Below are 22,980 nucleotides of genomic sequence, written 5' to 3'. Positions count from 1 at the left end.
TATTGATGGGTCTTGTTTTTTAATCCAATCTGATAGCCTGTGTCTTTTGATTGGGGCATTGAGCCCATTTACATTCAGGGTAACTATTGAAAGGTATGAATTTAGTGCCATTGTATTGCCTGTAAGGTGACTGTGACTGTATATTGTCTCTGTTCCTTTCTGATCTATGCTGCTTTTAGGCTCTCTCTTTGCTTAGAGGACCCCTTTCAATATTTCTTGGAGGGCTGGTTTCGTGTTTGCACATTCCTTTAGTTTTTGTTTGTCCTGGAAGGTTTTTATCTCTCCTTCAATTTTCAATGAGAGCCTAGCTGGATATAGTATTCTTGGCTGCATAGTTTTTTTGTTTAGTGGTCTGAAGATATCCTGCCAGTCCTTTCTTGCCTGCCAGGTCTCTGTGGATAGGTCTGTTGCCAATCTAATATTTCTACCATTGTAGGTTACATATCTCTTCTCCCAAGCTGCTTTCAGGATTTCTCTTTGTCTCTGAGACTCGTAAGTTTTACTATTAGATGTCGGGTGTTGACCTATTTTTACTGATTTTGAGAGGGGTTCTCTGTGCCTCCTGGATTTTGATGCCTGTTTCCTTCCTCACATTAGGGAAGTTCTCTGCTATTATTTGCTCCAATATACCTTCTGCCCCCCTCTCTCTTTCTTCTTCTTCTGGGATCCCAATTATTCTAATGTTGTTTCGTCTTATCATATCGCTTATCTCTCGAATTCTGCCCTCGTGATCCTGTAGTTGTTTCTCTCTTTCTCAGCCTCTTTATTTTCCATCATTTGGTCTTCTATATCGCTGATTCTCTCTTCTGCCTCATTTATCCTAGCATTTAGTGCCCCCATTTTTTGATTGCACCTCATTAATAGCCTTTTTGATTTTGACTTGGTTAGATTTTAGTTCTTTTATTTCTCTAGAAAGGGTTTCTCTAATAACTTCCACGCTTTTTTCAAGCCCAGCTAGTATCTTTAAAGTCATGATTCTGAACTCTAGGTCCGACATCGTACTAATGTCCTTATTGAGTAGGTCCCTGGCTGACGGTACTATCTCTTGTTCTTTTTGCTGAGGTGATTTTTTTTGTCTTGTCATTTTGTCCAGAGGAGAATAGATGAATGAGAGAACAAAATGCTAACAGGTTAACAACGTCCCCAGCAAATATACTCTATACAAATCAGAAAAGACCTGAAACCAGGGGAAAAGAAAGGGAAAGAAAGAAAAAATAAAGAGAAAAGAAAGAAAAAAAAATAAAAAGATAAAAACAAAAACAGAACAATACAAAAAAACCCAGAATACGATCAAATATGATCAGGCTAGTGCATAGATCAGTGCCACACACTAGATTTGGGGTGTATTTTGGTCTGTTAGAAAAAAGTGCCGCCTAAAATTTTAAAGGAAGAAAGACTTATATGTGTACAAAATAAGGGTTGATACAATGAAGGGATGGAAGATGACTGAAAGATGAAAATTATAAAAGATTTTATAAAAGGAATTGATAAGATAAGAAGTTGTTTGAAAAAAGAAAGAAGATTAAAAAAAAAGAAAAAAAAGGGAGAGAATGTGATCAGGCAGGAGACTAGAACAAAGCCATACACTAGTGATTTAGGGTATATTTTGATCTGTTAGAAGAAACTGTATCTCAAAATTTTAAAGAGAGAACAACTTATATATATATGCCAAAAATAAGGGTAGCTACTATGAAGGGATAAGATATGAGTCTAAAAATGAAAAATAAAAAATGTTTTTTTAAAAAAAGAGATTGATAAATGTTGGTTTAAAAGGGGAAAAAGAAAAATTAAAAAAACAGTTAAAAAATTAACTTTGAAAAACTAATGAATAATGGTAAAAAAAGCCATGAATTCTATGTGCAGTATTCCCCTAGCGCTGGAGTTCTCCCGTTCTCCTTGATCGGTAAACTTGGTCTTGGCTTGCTGGCTGTTCGTGCTGATCTTCTGGGGGAGGGGCCTGTTGCCGTGGTTCCCAAATGTCTTTGCCGGAGGTGGAATTGCCCCGCCCTTACTGGGGCCCGGGTTAAGTAATCTGGTTGGGTTTGCTCTCAGGAGCTTTTGTTCCCTGCAAGCTTTCCGTACAGCTTTGGAAGACGAGAGTGAAAATGGTGGCCTCCCAATCTCTGCCCTGGAGGAGCCGAGAACTCGGGGCCCCGCTCCCCAGTGCGCCCCCAGAGAAAAGCAGTCAGTCACTCCCGTGTCCCCGGTCTCTGGCCGCACTCTGTGCTCACCCGGCCTGTGACCGAGCGTTTCTATCTCTGGCACCCGACCCCGTGTGGAGTCTCCAAACCCAGCAGATCCCTGCGGTGCGCTCCCGCGCCGCTCCTCCCGGGGGAGGAAGGGGAGTCTCCGCGGCCCTGCCGCTTGTTGGGTCCCTGCTGGAGGAGCAGTGGCCCGACTGGGCCGCGGATCACAGTTTACGGCAACCCCGAGCTGAGAGCCCGCGCCTCGGCTCCATCTCTGCAGCCGGCTTCCCCGCTCCGATACCTGGGAGCTCTGCCGCACTCAGACACCCCTGGTCTTTCTGTGACCCCGAGGGTCCTGAGACCACACTGTCCCGCGAGGGTTCCACCCCCCGCTTAGCCACTGGAGCGACGTCCCTCAGCGGAGCCGACTTCTAAAAGTTCTGATTTTGTGCTCCGCGGCTCTATCACTTGCCAGAAGCGGCCGCCAGAGGCCCCCTCCCCCGCCGTCTATCCTCCCGAACATCGCCTCGGATTCACTTCTCCGCACGTCCTACCTTCCAGAAAGTGGTCGCTTCTCTGTTCAGAGAGTTGTTGCTACTCTCTTCTTCGGTCTCCTGTTGAGTTCGTAGGTGTTCAGAATGGTTTGATCCCTATTCAGCTGAATTCCTGAGACCAGACGAAATCCAGGTCTCCTACTCCTCCGCCATCTTGCTCCACCCCCTCAAACTGTACTAATTGTTTAAGGAAATACTTATTTTGGAGAAATAAATTTACTTCATCTACTACTTTAAATAGTATAATATCTGTTGTAACTAATTACAGTTGACCTTTGAACACTGGTTTGAACTGCATGGGTCCACTTATACATATATATATTTTTAAAGATTTTATTTATTTGACAGAGAGAGACACAGCGAGAGAGCGAACACAAGCAGGGGGAGTGGGAGAGGGAGAAGCAGGCTTCCCGCTGAGCAGGGAGCCCGATGGGGGCCCGATCCCAGGACCCTGGGACCACGACCTGAGCCGAAGGCAGATGCCCAACGACTGAGCCACCCAGGCGCCTGAGCCACCCAGGAGCCCCTACATATTTTTTTTGATAAAGTACCGTACTGTAAATGTTATTTTCTCATGATTTTCTTAATTTTCTTTAGCTTACTTTATTGTAATAACAGGGTATGTGATAAATACACAAAATATGTGTTAATCAACTGTATACATTATTGCTGAGGCTTCTGGTCAACAATAGGCTATTAAGAGTTAAGTTCTGGGGCGCCTGGGTGGCTCAATTGGTTAAGCATCTGCCTTCGGCTCATGATCCCATGGTCCTGGCATCAAGCTCCACACCAGGCTCCCTGCTCAGTGGCAAGTCTGCTTCTCCCTCTCCCTCCACTCGTGCTCTCTTCTCTCTCTCAAATAAATAAAATCTTTAAAAAAAATGTTAAGTTTTGGGGGAGCCTAATGACTGTGTGGGGAGTCAGGGACCCTCACCTCGTGATTTTCAAGGGTCAACTGTAATTATGGTTGCAGTTGACACTCTAGACATTTAATCTTTTCAACACTGAAGGCCCTCCCTGCAAAGTACAGGGTATGGTACCACGAGCACGACAAAGAACAATAGTCCTCGCTCTTAGGAAGCTAGGGTCTAGTTGAGGCTATAAAAAAGTTCATACAAAAACGCAGCTAACCTCCAAGCCAAGATTAACCAGAAGCTCATGACTGGTGGAGAGGAGCTTTAGAAGATTTGAACGGGCAGAGCTCACTTTTTATCGGGCACAGGAGTGGTAAGTAGGGTTAAGGAATCTGGTCGTGAAAGAAGTTGTATTTAAATTGAGATTTGCGGAGGCGAGAGGAGCAGATATTTCTCTTAACATAAAGTAGGTCAAAAAGCACGAACATTCAGCCATGAGAAGGAGATCCTACCATTTGTGACAACATGGAGGGGCCCTAAGGACATTATGCTTAAGTGAAATAAGCCAAAGAAATATAAATACTACATGGTATCACTTATACATAGAATACTTTTTTTTTTTCTACTCCTAGAAACAGAGTAGAAAAGTGGGTGCCAGGGGCTACAGGGGCAGGAGAAATAAGGAGAGGTTGGTAAAAGGGTACAAACTTTCACTCTAAGATGAAAAAAATTCTGAGGATCGACTGTAAACATGGTGACTATAGTTGACAACACTGTATTGTGTAATTGAAATCTGCTAAGAGTAGAAGAGAGAACTTCAATGTTCTCACCAAAAATAAATCAATGAAGAAAGCGTTAATGGGGGAAATCTTTTCACAATGAATACATATATCAAATCACCATGATGTAGATTTTAAATATCTTACAATTTTAATGATCTTATATTAGAGAGAGAGAGAGACGGGGAGGGAGGAGGTGGTGGAAAGAATCTCAAGCAGACTCTGTGCTGAGCACAGAGCCCGACCTAGAGATCATGACCTGAGCAGAAACCGAGAGTTGGACATTTAACCGACTGAGCCACCCAGGTGCCCCAATATCTTACAATTTTTTAGGTCAATTAAACCTCAATAAAGCTGGGGAGAAAATAAAACCACACACACACACACACACACACACAAAGCACAAAGGTATACATCGCATCAAGAAATAGATTCTTGGGGGAGGAAGAAATTATTACAATGGTTTATAGCCCTCCAAAGCAACATCCCATCCAACAAAACCTTATCTGCTAGTATTTAACTCCTTGTAAGGATGAATTTAAGTCAAAATTTTCTCCTAAGGAGGGGGGCAGTAATTTTTAAAAAGGTTAGGAAACACTGAAATAAAGGGAGGGGGGAAGAGCCCCTAATTAGCCACGTAGGACAATGAGGGAGCTTGGAGGAAAGCCTAAACAATTTCAGATGTCTATAGATCTATATATATTGATAAACACACCTTAGCTACTAAACAGAGCATCTTATCACAGCCATAGAAATAGATCTTTCAACTTAATATTCTTTACTGAAAAGTCAGAAAAACTTCTGAATATGGCACTGTATTTCAGCCCAGAAAATCACCACTCCTCTCTTCAGAAACAGACCAAAGATGGCACAGATAAGACTGGGCTGATCCATTTTGATTATTCTACCAGATATTTTTTTTTTTTTTCTTGAAAATCATTAGAGCAGTCTTTCACCGCAGGGAAATGAGCTTAAGTGATCTTCCAGGATTTCTTTCCACATATCACTCTGACATGCAGAATAAACCTGAGTAAATCTGACAATTTTTAAAAAAGATTTTATTTGTCAGAGAGAGCGAGCACAAGCAGGGGGAGCAGGCAGAGGGAGAAGCAGGCTCCCCGCTGAGCAGGGAGCCAGAGGCGGGACTCCATCCTAAGACCCTGGGATCATGAGCCGAAGGTGGACGCTTAACCGACTGAGCCACCCAGGCGTCCCTGACATTTTTCAAATGAAAATATTAATAAGGCTTAGTTGAGCATTCAAGTTAAATCAAGAGGCAGAGGAAGAAAAACCGCACTTTCCAAAATGTCCAAAATAAATGTGTCAGAAAAGCAGATGAGCATGTACTTGAGAGAGGCTAGATGGGTCTGAACCCTGTTTTGTTTGGGCCACAAAGGAATTTCCCTTTTCTAGCTTATCAAGTAACCTGGAGCACCCTTAGCTGTTGACACATGTCAACGCTGATACAAGCATTAGTTATGGCATTAAGAGGGCCTTAGTGAACCAGAAGGCATTGCTGGGACCTCCCTGCAGGATTCCAGGGGCGACTCGTGTTTAACAAGCAACGTTATCTGGGGGGCAAGAGCCACCAATATAGGTCACCGTAATAGAAATTTCCAAACACGAAATTGTCCTTTAAAGCAAGAACATGAACAACAAATGTTGAAACAACACTTGGGGGGCACCTGGGTGGCTCAGTCGTTAAGCGGCTGCCTTCGGCTCAGGTCATGATCCCAGGGTCCTGGGATCGAGCCCCGCATCGGGCTCCCTGCTCCGCGGGGAAGCCTGCTTCTCCCTCTCCCACTCCCCCTGCTTGTGTTCCCTCTCTCGCTGTCTCTCTGTCAAATAAGTAAATAAAATCTTAAAAAAACAAAACAAAACACTTGGGGGGAGTAGATGAAAGGGAACTTCGAAGGATAAAACCTTGCAAATCTGTGTGCCATGTTCTTGAGGGTCTGTCAAACACAGTTCTGTTTTCTTTTCAGGTAGAAGCATTCAATTATCTTCCCCTGAAGTTTAGGAAAGGGGAGATATTTATCACAAAAGACACAAGATGCATTTCTGTTCTTACATCTGAGTAGGCTCTAACATATTTTATTAAGCTCTATGTTTTGTGATTCTTTTCTTGAAAACCCCAAGTTTCCCCCCATCAAGAAGCTAGTGTCATCACGCAAAGGTTCTCAACCTCAGGAAACAAACTGGTGTCCCATGGAGAGATTTAATTTTCTGGAAAGACAGGAAAGTCACCCATTCTCTCCAGCAATTCAAGAACAATCATTTCTTTATTATTGACATGCATGTAGATGCTCAGCAAGGGGAAGGGGAGGGACTATGTTTCACACATTTTCTAACATTTGCTTTTAATTTTATCCCATTATTTTCTTAAATTTTTTGCATATTCAAGATGTCCAGAAACCCCTGAAGTTGACAGCAGCATCGAGGGGAGGCCTACTTTCAGTTTGGTGACTGATCTGCTAGGTTACAAAGTGAATGTAATTTGCCTTGAGGCACAAGAAGGGGAACATTTAACAAATCACTATTAAACACTAAAACTGTCCATTCATACATTTTATTTCACTAGACTGCAAATTTATACACAGTATGAAGGGGTTTCCTGATAGCACGCATATAGTTTACTTTCTGTACGGCTGAAGAACCAATTGTTTTTTACATTATATCGTTAATACCCTATCATTAAAACATTATTCAGTGAATTTTTTTTCCAACTACATATAAACGGAGATTTACCACACACACGGTGCAAGAATGCCTTTATAACATATTTGAATCACAAAATGTGAATCTAAAATACATCACTGTAATTAGAACACTACTTTAAAATTACAATGCCCCATGTTATATTAGCCAGATTTTATTTATCTCTGTATACATCACAAAGCAGTTTGGTGGGTAACTTCTTGGATAACTGGCAGCAGCTCTGAATTAGGATATCAGAAGAAATCTTTAATTAAGACCCAATCGTGAATCTTAAAAACATCTTTCTTTATGTAGTCACTATTCTCACAATCAAAATGGGACATTTAAAAATTTATAGTCTCTAACACAAGAAGAAGAAATCCATCCCTCCTTAGCTGAAGGGCCGGGGTTATAACATTGGGTTTTGTAGAAATCTAAGAAAAGCATTGTACAGGGAGTGGAAAGGAGTTAAAAAGAAACATTAAAATTTCTTTAAAAACATTTTGGATTCCTCTGTCCTCCCCACCTCTGTCAAACACAGAGAAAGAATACTGCATTGCAAATAAAGATGTGTTTCCATAAAACGATGTTCTAAAGGAAATGTATGTAAACAGGTCAGAGAGAAAGATTTCTTCATTTTCCCATTTTGTGGACTTGGGGCAGGGGGATGGTATCCGTTAAATAACAGAACTCCTAAGTTCAAAGAACCACTTCATCACACACAAAACGGCTAGGGATAACTGCTGAAAAATTCTCATGTGTCTTCTTTCCCCCAAAGTTTGAGAATGTTTGAAAGTTCAATAAATAGTAGAAAAATAATCCTTTACTTAGAAATTTTGAGATGCATCATTTGGAGCTCAACAGGAGTTCCAGAGAGCAACTGTGGTATCTAGGTACTGCTAGGAAACCAAGCGACATCTTCAAAGCACACATTTCTCCCTGGATGTGCTGCTCGCTCACTCTCCGGTGGGGCACATTTCTCTCTCTTCCAGTTAAAGAGAGCCGAATGTTTCTGGCTCCTTGGAACATTCCTCTGGCTCAGCTTAACGAAGGTTCCCCGTGTTTCATTTAGAGGTTTCGTCTCTCTCTGTTTGGAGGTTTGCCTTCTGTTCCATTCCCTTAGCATGATGGCAGGTTCATTAATCAGGCTTCTTTCCCCTCCGTTTCGGAGCCGGCCTTGCATTTTCACGAGTGTGAGTCTGTTGTTGTCTCTCCTCTTGAAACAGGTGAACGGGCAGGAAAGGAGTTCAGTCACTCGGGACGAAGCACGGGGGCCCGCGTGCACACACACGCGCGCGCACACACACACACGCGCCCCCGCGAGGGGATTCTTGCGGCAGAGTCTCTGACGCTGGCTCTTCTTCCCCTCCAGAACATTTTGTGCCTCCCAGGTCCCGTCTTCTGGCGGGGGTGAGGGGAGCGTTAGCATTCCGCGTCGACAGTGTGTACTGTCACGGCCGCCTGTAAGTGGTGGCTGTGGTGCAGTGCGGGGTGGTGGGGGCGCGGGTGGTGGAATTTGTGACTTAGGAGGGCAGCGGTCTGGGGCGGCGCGTCCAGATCCAAGTCCTCATCGTGGTTTCCCACGTCGACCCCCGCTGACAGGGGGTCGTTGTTGCACGGGGGATTTTCACTGTCCTCCTGCGGGCTCATGGTACTGTAACCTAGAAAAGGAACAGAACAGGCAGCTGAGAGCTTCCAGACGCAGGGAGCCGGGGCTTCAGATGTCTAGGGCACCGGGACATGTTCCTATCTGTGTGTTACCCGGCGGCCAACGTCTGCAGCCTGCCAGCACACGGGCAAGTGACTTATTTCCTAAGGCATCTTTTGTTAGCCATTCTTTTTCCACAATTACACGGTAAAACCACAACCGTTTTAGACACCTGGGGGAGCACAGATAAGGAAATATATATATATATATACATACATACATATACATACAAGCAGCCTTTTCCCAAATCCCCAAATCAACAAAAGGAAAACTAAAATCACCACACATTCCCCTCTGATCCACAGAGAACTACCACTGACATTTGGGAGCTATCCTCCTCCACCTTTCCTGGAGATCAGGATTAGGGCTGTTAATTTTATTTTAAAGAAAGGAAAAAAAAAAAAAAAGGCAGCTTCAGATGGAAAAAAAGTAATGGGACTTGGATGGAGTTGGGGGTTGGAGGGGGAATCGGGGCTTCGACAGGCCTGAATTTGACGTCACAACACAGTGAGAACAAAAACAACGGCTACCATCAGCCACACATCTGCTCCGCGGCAGGTGCCAGTGTCCTGGGGCTCCCACACCCCAATAAGGCATGTGGTTTAACGTTCATTTTTACAGGCGAGGGAGACGATGATCAGAGAGGTTAATGAACTTGCCCAAAGTTCCACCCCATGAAATACTAACCCCACATATACCCCTGGCAGCCAGCAAAGGAATCAACTATTCTCTGTGTAAGCTGGCTCACTGTATTTAAAGATTAATTTCTTTCAGTATTCTAAGTAATACATGTTTCAAAAGAAAATGGCCTTGCTGATCAAAGGATTCCATTCCAAGAACCCTGGCATGTTTTTAAATATTGCAAAAATCCCCTTTAAGAATTTTGAGAAGTGACAGCTCATTAATATTTCCACTGCATCTACGGTTAGCATCAATCAGCACTCACCCATGGGTAGCGCTAGTCACATTTGTGGCTGCAAAATTGATGTGCTTGCATACAGCCAAGCCGGAATAGTTTGTGGTTGAAAATGTATGCTCTGTGCAAAAATGAGAAAGGCAGTTCTCTGTCCTCAGTGAAACATTTCTCGAATGACAGAATTATTTAAGCCAGTCCAACTCAACAAATATTTATTGTGCACCTACTATGTATAAGATACTGTGTTAGGCAATGCAGTAGACACCAAGGTGAAAACCTGGTCCCTGTATAAGGAGCTTAAAAGCTAGTGCTTGAGAAATAAAGCCAATACAAGCACGGATCGTTCAATTATTCATAGATACAAGACCATTACAGGGCCAGAGAAGGAGGCGATGAAACATGAATAAGAGATGTCTCTTTTCCTTGCGGATTTCACAACCGAACAGGAGACACATTTTCGTGAAGCTAGGTTTATTCTACTGCGGACAATGGTAAGAGCTATAGTTGAGGTAGAACTGAAATCTAGAACACGGAATAAACTAATTCCGGCTGAAGAATGAGAAAGGTTCACAGAAGAACTCCTATTTTAGTTGGGCTTTAAAGGATGTGCAGGAGGTTGGTAGGTGGATAGGAGCAAGGGGACAGAGGGGCAGGCCACGGGGTGTGGCACCCCAAGGCCATTCCTACACCACATGGCCAGGGTGGGTGCTAGTAGGTAGCTGGAGAACGCGGCAGGAGGGAGGTGGAAAAGGGAGTTACAGTCAGATTACAAAGGCCATGTTGAAGCAGAGAAAATGGGGAAACAGCAGAACATTTTGAGCAGACTGAAAAAAAAGAGCAAGACAGTTTCTGTGTTTCAAAGAGAGTTCTGATGGCAGCTTTTTTTTAAGGAATAAAAAGGAGAGAGAGGGGGACGGTTAAGAGGTTATTTCGACGGTCCAGATGAGAGATTAAGAATCAAAACTAGGGGTATGGGACTGGACAGATTTAAAAGTATCTCAGGAGTGGAAACAAGAGAAGTTGGTAAGCTATCAAAAGTGAGGGGGTTGTGGGGGCTGCTGAGAGGTGGTTAAAGGGGACTGTGACTCAGAGTCAGGATGCGAAGACTCGGAGATCCCCAGTCTCAGGAATGAAAATGAATTTTGTTTCAGACATCTTGATTTGAGAGTCTGTGGAGATGTCTAGCCAGAAAGGCAGGAGTGTTGGCCATGAGAAGTCAGGGCCGAAGAGAAGGAGCTAACTGACGTACAGGTCTATCATCACGGAGTGTCTTCTCGGTGCCAGGTCGGGGGGAGCTCACCAGAAAAAGGGGTAAAGGTGAGGCCCCAGCTCCCAAGAAGCCCACAGTCAAGAAGGGGAAACACAAAACAGAGGCATACCGAAAGGAATACCAAAGCTGGTTAACTTGGCTTAGGATACCTGAGGACTCTTAAGGTAGGCCTCGTGGGAGAGAAGGTGTTCATTAGGTAAAGAGAGGGGTGGAAATGTACTGCAGGCCAGGAGATAGGCAAATACAAAGACACAGTAGCCTGAAAGTCTCTGGTGGGCTTGGGGGATGATAAAAAAGCTCAGTATGGGGGAGAAAGACGCAGGAGACACCGCTGGACACACGGGCTCGGACCAGATCAAGAAGGCCGGTCGAGCTAGGAGCTGGGATTTAGGATAACAGGCAAGGGGGGGTAGGATGGTGGCAATGACATAAGGTGTTTGAAGAGGATCCTTGTGGCAACGAGGAGGCTGGGCAGAAGGAAGGAGGGATCAAGGCTCAGGGGACAGGAGGCCGGAGTGCTGGCCCAGGAGATGACGAGGACCTGAAGGGACAGGAGCGGTGTTAAGAGCTGGCTTCAAGGGACCACTGGGGTGCAGAGTCGGCTGAATGTGGTGGCCAAATGGCCCGGCCCCGTGAAGATGCCAGGAGGGCTGACATCCTTGGACAACACTGAGGGCGTCTAGGTTCAGGAGCTCGGGAAACAGTGATGCCTTTCCTCAAGAGTACGGGATCAGGAGCCCCAGTGAGTTTCTCAGCTTGGGCCGTGCTCGGTCTGGAACGTACGACCGGACAGCAGGCTCTGAAACTCCAGCTACCAAGTGCTGTGTGTGCTTAAGCTACCACGTGCTTCACACATAGGGGACTGGAGGAGAAAATACACTTTCGGCAAAATCTTTGTGTCTTTGTTGATTATTGTTGGCCAGCCGTTCATGCTAGGCTGTCTTTATCTTGCCTCCAAGTATATCCTGAATGGTTTCCCATCTCTACTCATTTACAAGCGCCCATGGTAACTGTTAACTCATTTGCACATTCGTGACAGGCCGTCTGCCTGGCTCACCCCCACCCCCCCACCCTCGTCTGGCTATTGTGCTTCAGGCTTCAGTTTTTAAAGGTCTTCTCTGGGAAGCAACCCAAACCCCAGCCTTCAGCCCACATGCAGTCGGATGCCCCTTCTGTGAGTTTAAATGGCATTCTGTGCACATCTCTCTCTCAGATTTTTACTATATAATAAACTTTAGGGCTGCCTTGTCCATTGGCAAATTCTTATTTCTGTACTCCTAATATTCCACACAATGCCTCACACAAAGCAGAACACCAAAGACACTTCGTTTTTCAAAAATCACATTACTATGCTCCCAAGGCAATGGCATTAATTTTTTTGAGTTATCTATGGCTTTATGTGGTGTGACATTCCGCAGGCTCACCTAATAATGAAGACACTCCAGAATTCACTGGGCCCTGCCCAGGGCTTCCAACTTAAGGGTGCAGGGATGCCCTGAACCTGGCTGGTCATAGGCTCGGGGTGGTTCTGATGGTAGAGCTGTTCCCAAAGCAATTCAGGAGCACCCCATTTCTCCTGCTCTTGCTTTCTGATGGGAACCCCCCTAGCAGACGCTCTTCCAAAGTGAACCACTTGCTCTGGGGGCATTGCTCAACCCCTCTGTAAGTTACTCAGGCTTCCTCTTATCTCAATAATTAATAAAAATCTGGAGGGAGGGATAGCAAGCTGTAAAGGAGGAGGAAAAAGCCAAGCACTTGCTCTCACTTAACAAATGGAGTGTTTACTTAGCACCAGGCAATTCCGTTGAGTGCTGGGAACAGTGATGAATAAGACAGACTCAGTCTGACTCATGGAGGGGGAAGCTCTTTTGAAAACACAAAGGATATCAGCAAACACTTTCAAAGGAAAGATTTCTTTACTATCCAAACGTGTACACAGTAAAGTCTTTGCAAAGATGACCTCAAGCAAAAAGTAGGCTTCAGAAAGGAGGCCAGGTGTTCATTAAGAACAGAAGAGTCAAGATTAGGCTGTTGCTCTTTGGTATTCTGCTTACATATTTAGCTGATGGTTCCTGAGAAACCTCTCTTGATGGTTAGGGATGTTAGGTCCCTCTGTGGGGGTGGGGGTGGGAGGGGGTGGGGGTTGGGGACGACAACTCACTCTCCACCTTGTGGCCACAGAGAGTAACTGCAGGAGAATACCTGTGCATCTTTAGAAAATGGTCTCAGGGTACACTGTGTAGTTTTTGACCAGGTTTTCAAAGCTCAGCATTTGCCTTTTAAGCTTTTTGGAATCTGCTTCACAAGGAGGAAATTTCCCTTTTACAAAGAAGAAATGTGCCTTAATATACATTTGCATAAAGTTTCTAATGAAATAGTAAACAACACATGAATTCACAAGGAACAAATACACGTTGGAGGTTTTTAACTTAAAAATAAGCCAGTTGATAATTAGAACATGATATTTTCAGGAGAGATAGTGGGTAGAGCATATACAGAATTAAAACCATCAGCAGGGAGTAATTTTTTTAAATCACTACTTGTGAGTGTAACAAGAAACAGTCAAGTGCTGAAAAAACAATCATTCTAAGTGGTCTTAGAATATTGACAAAAATTTTTTTGTCACTTTCAAAAACGACTCCTATTTGGAGTAGTTTTTTTAATATAGAGAAATTAAAATAAGGTTCCTCTGAAACACAAAACTCTCTTGGCCACATGAAATACCACAGACACTTGAACAAAAGGGGTTTGAACTACGTGGGTCCACTTAGAGGCCGGTTTTCCAGAAATACAGGACAGTACTGTAAGTGCATTTTTCTCTTGGGGTTTTCTTAACATTTTCTTTTCTCTAGCTTACTTCATTGTATGAATACAGTATATAATACATGTAACATACAACATGTGTGTTACTCCCCTGTTTATGTTATCGGTAAGGCTTCCGGTCAACAGTAGACTATTAGTCGTCAAGTACTTGGGGAGTCAGAAGTCATACGTGGATTTCTGACTGTGCTGTCAGTGCTCCTTATGCCCACGACGTTCAAGGGTCAACTGTATGTCTAAATAAAAATGCAGCTTGGAGTCTCCAAGTTTGGCTTGGTAACGTTCAGTTTTAATTCTTGGACTATCACAATTCTAAACCATACCATGAAAGTCTAGTCTGTTCAGTACTTACATATTTATGTATTTTATTCTTCTGAGTTTCCCCTTTGTGTATCAGACCCAAGGACTCATGTGGAAACACGCTCACTGGGTTGCAAAGAACCACGGGGCTAGGATTTTACCAGTTCAAGGGCCAGTACCAATGCCACCTTCCCCGCTCAGGGGACGTCCATAATGTACGTGCTGATAAAAGTGAACTATCTCCCTATCTTCTGCTTTCTTCTGGGCCTTTAAGGAAGCTGTCATAGCCAGCTTTTTATCCATCTTATGAATACATGCATTTATTTACAGTTTCCTGCTAGACTGTAAATTCCTTGAGGGCAGAGTGGGTACCGAGGCGGGCTGAGCTCAACATGCCTGCCGTAAGTTATCGCATTTAATGTTTACAACTTCACCAGGGAGAAGTTTCTCTTCCCCTTTTAATCGTTAGGACACTAAGGTCCAAGTAGTCTCACTAACCTGGGGAGACGGGGAGAGGGGGGCTCCCAGTGAGCTGTGCTTGACCCTATCTTATAAGCTCCTCCATACCCTCTGCCTCACAGAAACGAGGCCGTCCCTTCACCAGGTCCCTCCACCGGGCCCAGCAAAGAGCAGGTGCCCAGTACATTCACCAAGTAGAAGAACACAGAGCTGAGGAAGAAGTGTGCTGACGAAACAATTGAATTAGATTTCCTTGTTGTAACGTGGACCTATGGCTTATTCTTGGCATCACAGGGACATGAGCACTTGATGCCACCGCTTTTAGTGACCTGCCATACAGGCCCAGGGATAGGACAACATGCAGTTAAATGCTATTGATTTTGTGGTGCATTCAGAAGTATGTGGCGTGTCAATGCTTTCCATTTCTTTTGGTGTTGCATTCTGTCTGCATGAGAAACTATTTTTCATTCCTTGGGGATAACAGGCATCCAATTATTGTGAAAAATGAAAGAAAGCAAGCCCTTAGCTAGATTCCTTAGCTTTCAGATACTGACACTGCACTCTTCCTTTTATCTAAGCTGTTGCTTCATATGCCATTTTCCTAAGACAATGGGAGAGCTAATGGAACATTGTAAACGTCACTCAGAATTCCAATTTCGTATTGAAGCAATTTCTATCTGGGGAGAGAGAGAGAGAAAGAGAGAAAGGATTCAGTATTTCTGCTGAATAAGAAATTATTTCTGTTGAACTTTAGTAGCCTCAAACCTGTTTTATTATTCAAAGGAGAAGAGACACAGAACTGCCTGGCAGAATGAATTTATGCAGGTTCAAAGGTTTTTAGGGGGGAAAAAAAAGCAGAAAGTCAAAGAAACTGAAAAATTTAAGTTGTGCTTTGACTCTCCATAGAAACCTGAAGTTTCTACTTAGTTGTTGGGAACAATGTCATTCAAAGCCCAAATTAGGAGCCTCCGATTTACAAATCAGGGTTTTGGCTTCTCCTGTTTTCCAAAGGGAGTTTGAATCCCTGGCTCTCGTGTAAAAGGCTGCACTGGTCTCCTTGATGAATACCCACTCGTGCATTTTTTAGCACAGGGGTGGGAGTGCACTGTTTGAAGATATCCCCCCTCCTTTTTTTTTTTTTCCCCAGGGTAGATGTGGAGAAAGAAGAGTCAAAAAGGTATCAATGCATTATCTACCCACTTAAAAAAGACCTGGTTCTGGGAAGAAAATAAAGATTTCTGGAAAATTAAACAACCCTGTGAAAAATAAAAACATCTTCCAATTACAGGAAAGGCCCCACACTCCTGCCACTCCAACAACATGGCCGTGGTTCTCTGTGAGGCCAAGCCATGCGTCTAGGTGGCGGCCAAGTCTTCCACACAGCATGTGGACTTGATTAATTCACAGCCTGCTCAGCCTTGGTGTCTCTTCACGATCTAACCTCTACCCTTTCTGAGCATCTTAGAGCTTATACACCTTATACAACCGCCATGATTAACTCTCTACACCAGTCCCTTTGCCTCTAATATCCTTTGCCCCCAACTTTTCTTTCATCACCCTTTAGGCCCAGTGCAAATTGTTGTCTCCTTGGTGAAGCCTTCCCTGAACCTTCCAGGCAAGGCTGGAGGTCAGGACGGGGAATTCCAGAAGGAAGCATGGACTCCTGTCATATATAAAGTGTAATAACTGACAGCGCCCTTGAGGATGCTGGTGTTTGCCAACTAACAACACTGCTCAGTAGGACCAACGAGGATGCCAATTACCAAGGATCAAGTGGAGTGGTAAGCAGGTTCCATTTAGACAACGTGAATCCTTATGCATGGAGAACACCTAGAAAGCAATCTGTGTGCCCAGAGGTCCTCTCACTTATGCCTGGGAGTGCAGAGACATAATCAAAACTATGGGGTTCCTATAAACACACCATGTTGGAATGTGTCCTTTGGAAAACTATGTCAAAGTAATTAATTTGAGCACAGAACAGGAGGGAGAAGTGTGGGTGTGAGCAATGGCCCACAGGAGCCCACTGGGTTCCTCAGAAGGAACTAGACCTTACCATGATCGCTTTCTGTTCCCGATCGACCCCAGTAGCGACGCCTCCTTTCTGGGCTGTGTGCGTGTCGTTCGATGACTGCAGCTATAAACCTAGTATTGCTGACTGCGGGAAGCAAGGACAGTTAGTCACTCTGATGCCAGCATCTTTATTGTATCAAGCACATTTGCTCTGAGCAGCCTCAATCACACGTTCGGGGGAGCTATGCTTTGGAGAGAGAGAATAAGTAATTTTTTTAATTGTGAGGATTAGCGGCAGTGAGAGGCCCCTGATTACAGGTCTCCAGCATGCATTAAGAAGATATGTTCTATAGAGTCGAAGGCCAAGGTATGTATCTTTAATGGAACTCTATTTTGATAAAGAAATACTCCTCCCCCACCCCACCCCGAGGTATCTACATTTTAATTCCCTGAGGGATTAAAACAATGTATGCCCAGTGATTGCCTTTCTGAAATAATACTATGCTGGAAAGCAAGGAGGAGGAGAAAGAAAAGGTAGGGTGAGGGGTTTTAGGCCAAAGCACCTCATGCAAAAAGGAACATCCTGGAATCTTTTAAGATTTTTCTAAAACAAAGCAAGCACCTACGCTTATTCCTAATGAAAATGGGGGAGGAAAAGCCCCAGTCATGTCAAAGATTCTGAAATTCTAATATAAGCCAAAAGGATGTAAGAAAGAGCGTCTACCGTGGGTTAGCCTCCTGCCAGCACATTCCACAGCGAGGCGGCCTGAGTACTCACTGATGCCTCTGTCCTCTCGGCTCTCATCATCCCTTTCATCTCTGTCATTCTCCAGGCTGGACATACGCACGGACATTTCTACCCATCATCAAAGAGAGAGAAACAGGACTATTTAATCAAACAAAATCACCCGCTTCAATACCCTACGGAGCGCTCGTTTGCTGGCTGCTGACAGCATTCCATCAAGAATGAGTCCAAACTTGGAAGACAATAAACTGATGTCCCATCTGTTTTATTTTATTTTTAAGGAGGAGCGAGCAGGAATCAGAGGAGGGAGGATCAGAAGTGAATAATCAAGAGAGGCACCTGAGGTTAACTTCTGAAGAAAGGAGAAAATAAATTGATAGAGGCTAATGAATCTTTAATTCTCTACTAATGTACCTGAAACAGAAGGAAGGGGTCTGAGGCCATGGCTAACTGTGCTGATGAAATGGGGTTACAAAACCCTATCAAAGGCCAGGCATAAGGTTTACATTGGATGATAGTCACATCCTGATCAAGGGGCAATCCTGGTACCCAAATCTTACCAGGGGGAAGGAGCTTTGTGATTAGCCCTGTTACTCCATCAGAAAACATTATCCCAAGATCTTCCCTCCTTCCCCCTCATCAAGATTGTGGCCACAGTGAAACAGTCCAACATCAACCTGTCCGTACTGCTGAGCAAAGTGGCTCCCGACCAAGTCCAGGAAGAATGGTGAGTGAGCCTTATCTCCATAAAGGTCAGGTTAGCATATCCCTGGCAGCTTTTAAGGAGGCTGGGGATGGCCATTCAATGGTTTTGTCCTCGCAAACCAGCACAGATACCACATTTAACTGTTGGTATGGAAACCATGACTGCAGGTTATTCATTTTGTTTCTGACTTCAGTTACTTCTCTCATCTAAGAGATGTGATTGTTGCTTTGAACGTGTTCATTCACAGTATGTAATAATAGCAGCAACAGAACGGATTCACGGTCTTGCCAATCGTGGCCTGGGGTATCTTTGCTCCGCCTGTCTGGAACAGCAGAGACAGCACTTCGGAGCCGAGGGAAGAACCAAACTTCCCACTCAGCATCCCAGCTCCCCTGACTGGCTTATTCCAGAGGCGGACTGCGGTAGGCTAATGCTGCAGAAGAGGAGAGAGCATCTAGGGCTTTTCTGGGGAATCAAAATGAAACTTGCAGGGTTTAGATACTGAAGAATGAGCCATGGGCTAAAGGAGGAAAGGAGGCTTTGGGGACTTGCGAATCCTACTCCACGGAAGCGGAAATCGCAGTGCTGTTCTTCTAAGTGCTCAGCGGCTTGTGTGATCGGTTGCTGTCCTTCCAGCTTCGGAAGGACACGAGGGAGGCTGCGGCCTCCTGGGGGAGCTTTGGATTCATTTGGAGCTCACCTTGGGCAGCCAGAGGAGACATGTGCTGATGACTCCGGCGATGAATCTGATGGCGGTAGGCATACACAGCAAGGACCAGGACCATGATGCAGCCCATGATGCCTCCGGCCACGGGACCCACGGGGGCACTTTTAATCATGTTCAACGTGACCACCTCATCACCTTTGTTCAAATAAACAAACAGATGTCCCTCGTAACGATTTCCCCAGTGTGGCAGGAAGTGAGGACCGGGGTAGGGTTTGGTGGAGACAAGGGCAGCTACTCTAAGTCTTGAATGTGTCAAAGAGAACCCACCAGAACATGTGAGTAGGGGCTTCCTTTAATCCCTGGTTCTCAACTGAAATGTTGGTTGCTCGGCCCAGCAAGAGCACCCCTGGCAAGGACTACTAAAAAATCAGTGAGGAGACGAGAAGCACTTAAATATGGGCTGCCCAGGGCCAAGAGCCTCGCTCCCCAGGGTGTGGGCTCCTCTTGGAAGAGAAGTCATGTCGTACAGAGGTGAGGGCAACGCAAGCCTCTTGGCACAGATTTATTGTATCTGGTGTCCTTTATGCCAATGGATCTGTCACACAACCCCTAAAAAAGATCACATTTCAAAGCTTATGGATTCCCTTTAAAACACTGATTGCACCCCCATGCAGGAGACTGCAGGTGGACATATAAAGGGATGTCTTAGAACAAGGTCGCTTCGACTGTGTCCTCACCTGGTTCAGGGGTAATATGTGAGCTCAGGACCCTTCCTCACCTAGGAGGAGCTTTTCTTTTGCAGACAGGTTAATGTGGGGAGATGTTAAAAAAAAAAATAAATAAAGGTTTAAGTAGCTCACCTGCTGGGTAAGCTTTAGGACCTTGAGCTAGCTCCAGAAAGACACTGAGAAAATCTTAGTGGAGGTAGGCAGGTGGAATTTTTGAGGTCTTGCGGCCTGATCCCAGACATATTCCTCCCTACAGGGTCCCTGTCCCTCACCCTAAGCTACCGGGACCACATTAGGTAGCTCTGGCTTCTGCTGACCCCAACCCCTTAAGTACGGATTTGGAGCCACAAGACTCCTGCTTTGCAAACATCGTAAGGGAGGGAGGGCCGCAGCAGGAGACCGCCACGCACTGGTCACTCCACCCATCGCTGGCCCTGTTCTTCTGACAGCTGGGACTCACATTCAAACAAACGCCACAGTTCAGCCACGCGGAAACCAGGCCTGATGTTTCTCAGAACAAGCTTTATGGGAATGGATTCCAGGCTTGTAAAATTTGGCAGGAATCATGGCTGGTTACCCTGCACAGAATATCTGGCCAGCTTTGGAGGTAATTATCTGCCTTGGTTTTGTAACTAAAAACTACTGGCAAAGGAAAGAGGAAAATGGGGTAGAGGATCATTTTTAAGAGTTTTGTCCTAGTGTAGAGGCCAAAAAACAAAAAAAAAAACAAAAACGTATTCAAGAATCAACATAGTCCGGGTTCCCAACAAACATACCTATCGCTCCCATGTCATCCACGTAAGGACTTTTGGCTCCCACGATTCCCCCGAAGCATTCTTTCTGGGGCGCACAGTAGGATTTGTCCAGGTGAGTCTTTCCATCGCTGTCCACCATGCACCATTCACAGTCCAGCACACCAAAGCAGTCCCTGCCAGAAAGACGATGCTGAGTGTTCAAGGAAGCAGGGCTGGGCAGGGGACAGCGTATGGACTTGGGCATCAGACAGCTCTCAAGAGCTCCATCACTTACTAGTGCTGTAAGTCCTTGAGCTTTAGTTTCCTTTCCTTATAAAAGAAGGATAGCAACAGTCTGCCAGGGGATAGCTGTTTTATGTCTCTCAACAGCTTGGAAATGAGAGAAATAAAACCGTTCTCCCTGTGGATCATACCACAAAATCCACACATCACAGATTAGTGCAGGATTATCCCAAATCATCTTACAAGACCAAATGGCCCCAAAGTTTGTTAGACTTTGTCCTGACCCCAAGTGTAGGGTCATTTAAAGGAAAAAAAAAAAAAGAAGGAAAAGTGGTCAAATAAATTGGGGAAATACTAGATCCATTAAACAGGTTTCCTTACTGCCAGTTTCTTAGAACTTTTAATATGTTAAGTGCATTATGACCTTCTAAGAGGATGTGTGCAGTGTTTCTCAAATTTAACTAATTTTGAGTTACTGCCCAACATCCCAAATTCATCTATCTGATGCCCAACCATTCCTTTGCTAAAACATGCACTAAAAGTAGAACTGGCTGCCCCTTCCACCCACTGACTGTTTAATCAAATGGCAACCTGCAATCGCAAGAAACAAATCACCCCACTCCCACCCCTGTAGTCCACCACAGACACTATCCCCATGACGGCTAGTCCCAAACATCCTAGAGAGGAGGGAGAGGGAGTAGGGGACATGCAGTTTTGGTTCTCAAAGCTACCATGAAACCTACCTGCTTTCTAAGAAAGCAGAATCGATGAGCTATGGTGTGTCACACATAGAGCTGGGTTCTGGTTCAGGAACCCAAGAGATCCGCCCCCCTTCGCCCTTGCTTCTTCGGGCCAGGTCCCCTCTCATGCCTTTATTCCAAGAGTAACTTTCCCGTCCACAGATGAGGTGACTAACATGCAGTACAAATGCCAAGTAGCTACAACTACTTGGAAACTGGACAACATTAAGTCTGCTGGATAAAAGGCTCATAGGAATCATTTTTGGGTCTGAAAAACTGGTACACCTTTAAAAAATATCAAGAAAGAGAATTCTAAATACCAGCTGGAAAAGCCCAATGAGGCTGCTAGTCACCATTCTTTACTCGGTTCTACTCCTGCAGTGATTGTGTCGATGTAAACGCAAGCACTGGGCAAGGCTTACCCGCTTTCCATCCTCTGGCTGCACCGGCTGTTGACACACTGGTGAAGGGCATCTTGCAGGCCAGGGTCAATAGCTGTGTATGTCACTGGCTCCTGGTGGACCTCGCAGCTTGGGTTTCTAGGCAGGAGCAAGTCTGGAGGTTAGGACCAACACCGCTCACATTCCAAACTCATCATGCCCCTGGCCCTTGATAGCGTCACACAGATCTGGGTTTGAATCCTGGCCACTTAACTAGACGTAACCTTGGGCCAATCATTTAACCACTCTGAGCTTCAATTTGTTCATCTTTATGTACAATAATTTATATAGATATATAAAAAGGAAGTCATAAATATCCCACAAAACAGGAATGTATATAATCAGAAGTGAAAGTTATCTCCCTGACTTACCACTCTAAATCATTCTTTTCCAAGGTAATCACTATTAACAGTTTAATGAGGGTCCCTTTAGACATTTTTTTCTATGCTTAAACATACACCTGTATATCAGCACACACAGGATTCCTTCATTTAAGTTCTAGAGAAGGGATTTACCCCAACTTATTTAACTGTGGTCTTAAGATTTGTCACTAATAATATGAAGAACACTAGGTTAGGCGTAAGCGTGTGTGCATGAAAGGTACCTACAGATTTATCACAGGGTTAATTTGAAAACAAAGTGACACAATGTGCATAAAGTATCTGATGCGTGGCGGACACTTAGTGAAATGCTTGCAATAGTCTCATCGTTTTTGTGTGGACCACAAATAATTTTAAACATTTTCACAGCATTTGAATGTAAACCTGAAAGAGGACTTCATTTTAAGGCTTGAAATCTGACTCGGGGAACAGTTATTAGAATGAATCACCTTCTTATACCACAACCCAAAACAAATCTATAAAGGAGGCTCCCAGGGTGCCTGGGTGGCTCAGTTGGTTAAGCGACTGCCTTCGGCTCAGGTCATGATCCTGGAGTCCCAGGATCGAGTCCCGCATCGGGCTCCCTGCTCGGCAGGGAGTCCGCTTCTCCCTCTGACCCAACCCCCTCTCATGCTCTCTCTCTCTCTCATTCTTTCTCTCAAATAAACAAAATCTTTAAAAAAAAAATAAAGGAGGCTCCCAGTGTGTACAACATATATATTACACATATTTGTGTACTATGTATGTTTTACCGGTTCTCTGCATTGGTGAGGTTGCCGGTGCACTCATTGACCTCTAGAGGGCACTCACAGGGACATTCGCATTCATTTTGTTCCATTCTGAAGGGCAAAAGGAAAATCACTATGCAGAGGGTCACTGACAAACTTTTTATACTGTACACGTACCAGAAGAAGGAAAACAGAAGACACTGTGAGCTAGTTAAAAGAGACAGTCAAAGGGAAGTTGCACTAAAGGTTTAAATATATAATTGGCTTCAATCCACGACTCTTCAGCAAATTGCACAGCTGGAAATACCTCAGTAAC

At 44.6% G+C, this 22,980-nt stretch overlaps 1 protein-coding gene across 5 annotated transcripts in view; it reads right to left on the bottom strand.

The window, feature by feature from the left end:
• Positions 1-6,474: 6,474 nt before the first annotated feature.
• Positions 6,475-22,980, bottom strand: part of CACHD1 (cache domain containing 1) — a 208,044-nt gene continuing 191,538 nt past the window's right edge. For 2 of the 5 annotated variants that reach the window (XM_035727197.1, XM_035727199.1), the window contains 7 exons: positions 22,689-22,775; positions 21,539-21,655; positions 20,176-20,327; positions 18,705-18,866; positions 17,278-17,409; positions 16,597-16,698; positions 6,475-8,731 (listed from right to left, as the gene is read on the bottom strand). In XM_035727197.1, coding sequence (XP_035583090.1) covers positions 8,493-8,731; positions 16,597-16,698; positions 17,278-17,409; positions 18,705-18,866; positions 20,176-20,327; positions 21,539-21,655; positions 22,689-22,775 — 991 coding nt within the window. In that variant the 3' untranslated portion in view covers positions 6,475-8,492. Of the gene's footprint in view, positions 8,732-15,097; positions 15,221-16,596; positions 16,699-17,277; positions 17,410-18,704; positions 18,867-20,175; positions 20,328-21,538; positions 21,656-22,688; positions 22,776-22,980 lie in introns of all 5 variants that reach the window. The other 3 variants (XR_004820024.1, XR_004820025.1, XM_035727198.1) reach the window with 3 other exon arrangements.

Source organism: Zalophus californianus, chromosome 4 (assembly GCF_009762305.2).
Source record: "Zalophus californianus isolate mZalCal1 chromosome 4, mZalCal1.pri.v2, whole genome shotgun sequence".
Taxonomy (NCBI): domain Eukaryota; kingdom Metazoa; phylum Chordata; class Mammalia; order Carnivora; family Otariidae; genus Zalophus; species Zalophus californianus.
The sequence above is the reverse complement of the archived record's forward strand: the minus strand, read 5'-3'. Positions and strand labels throughout refer to the sequence as shown.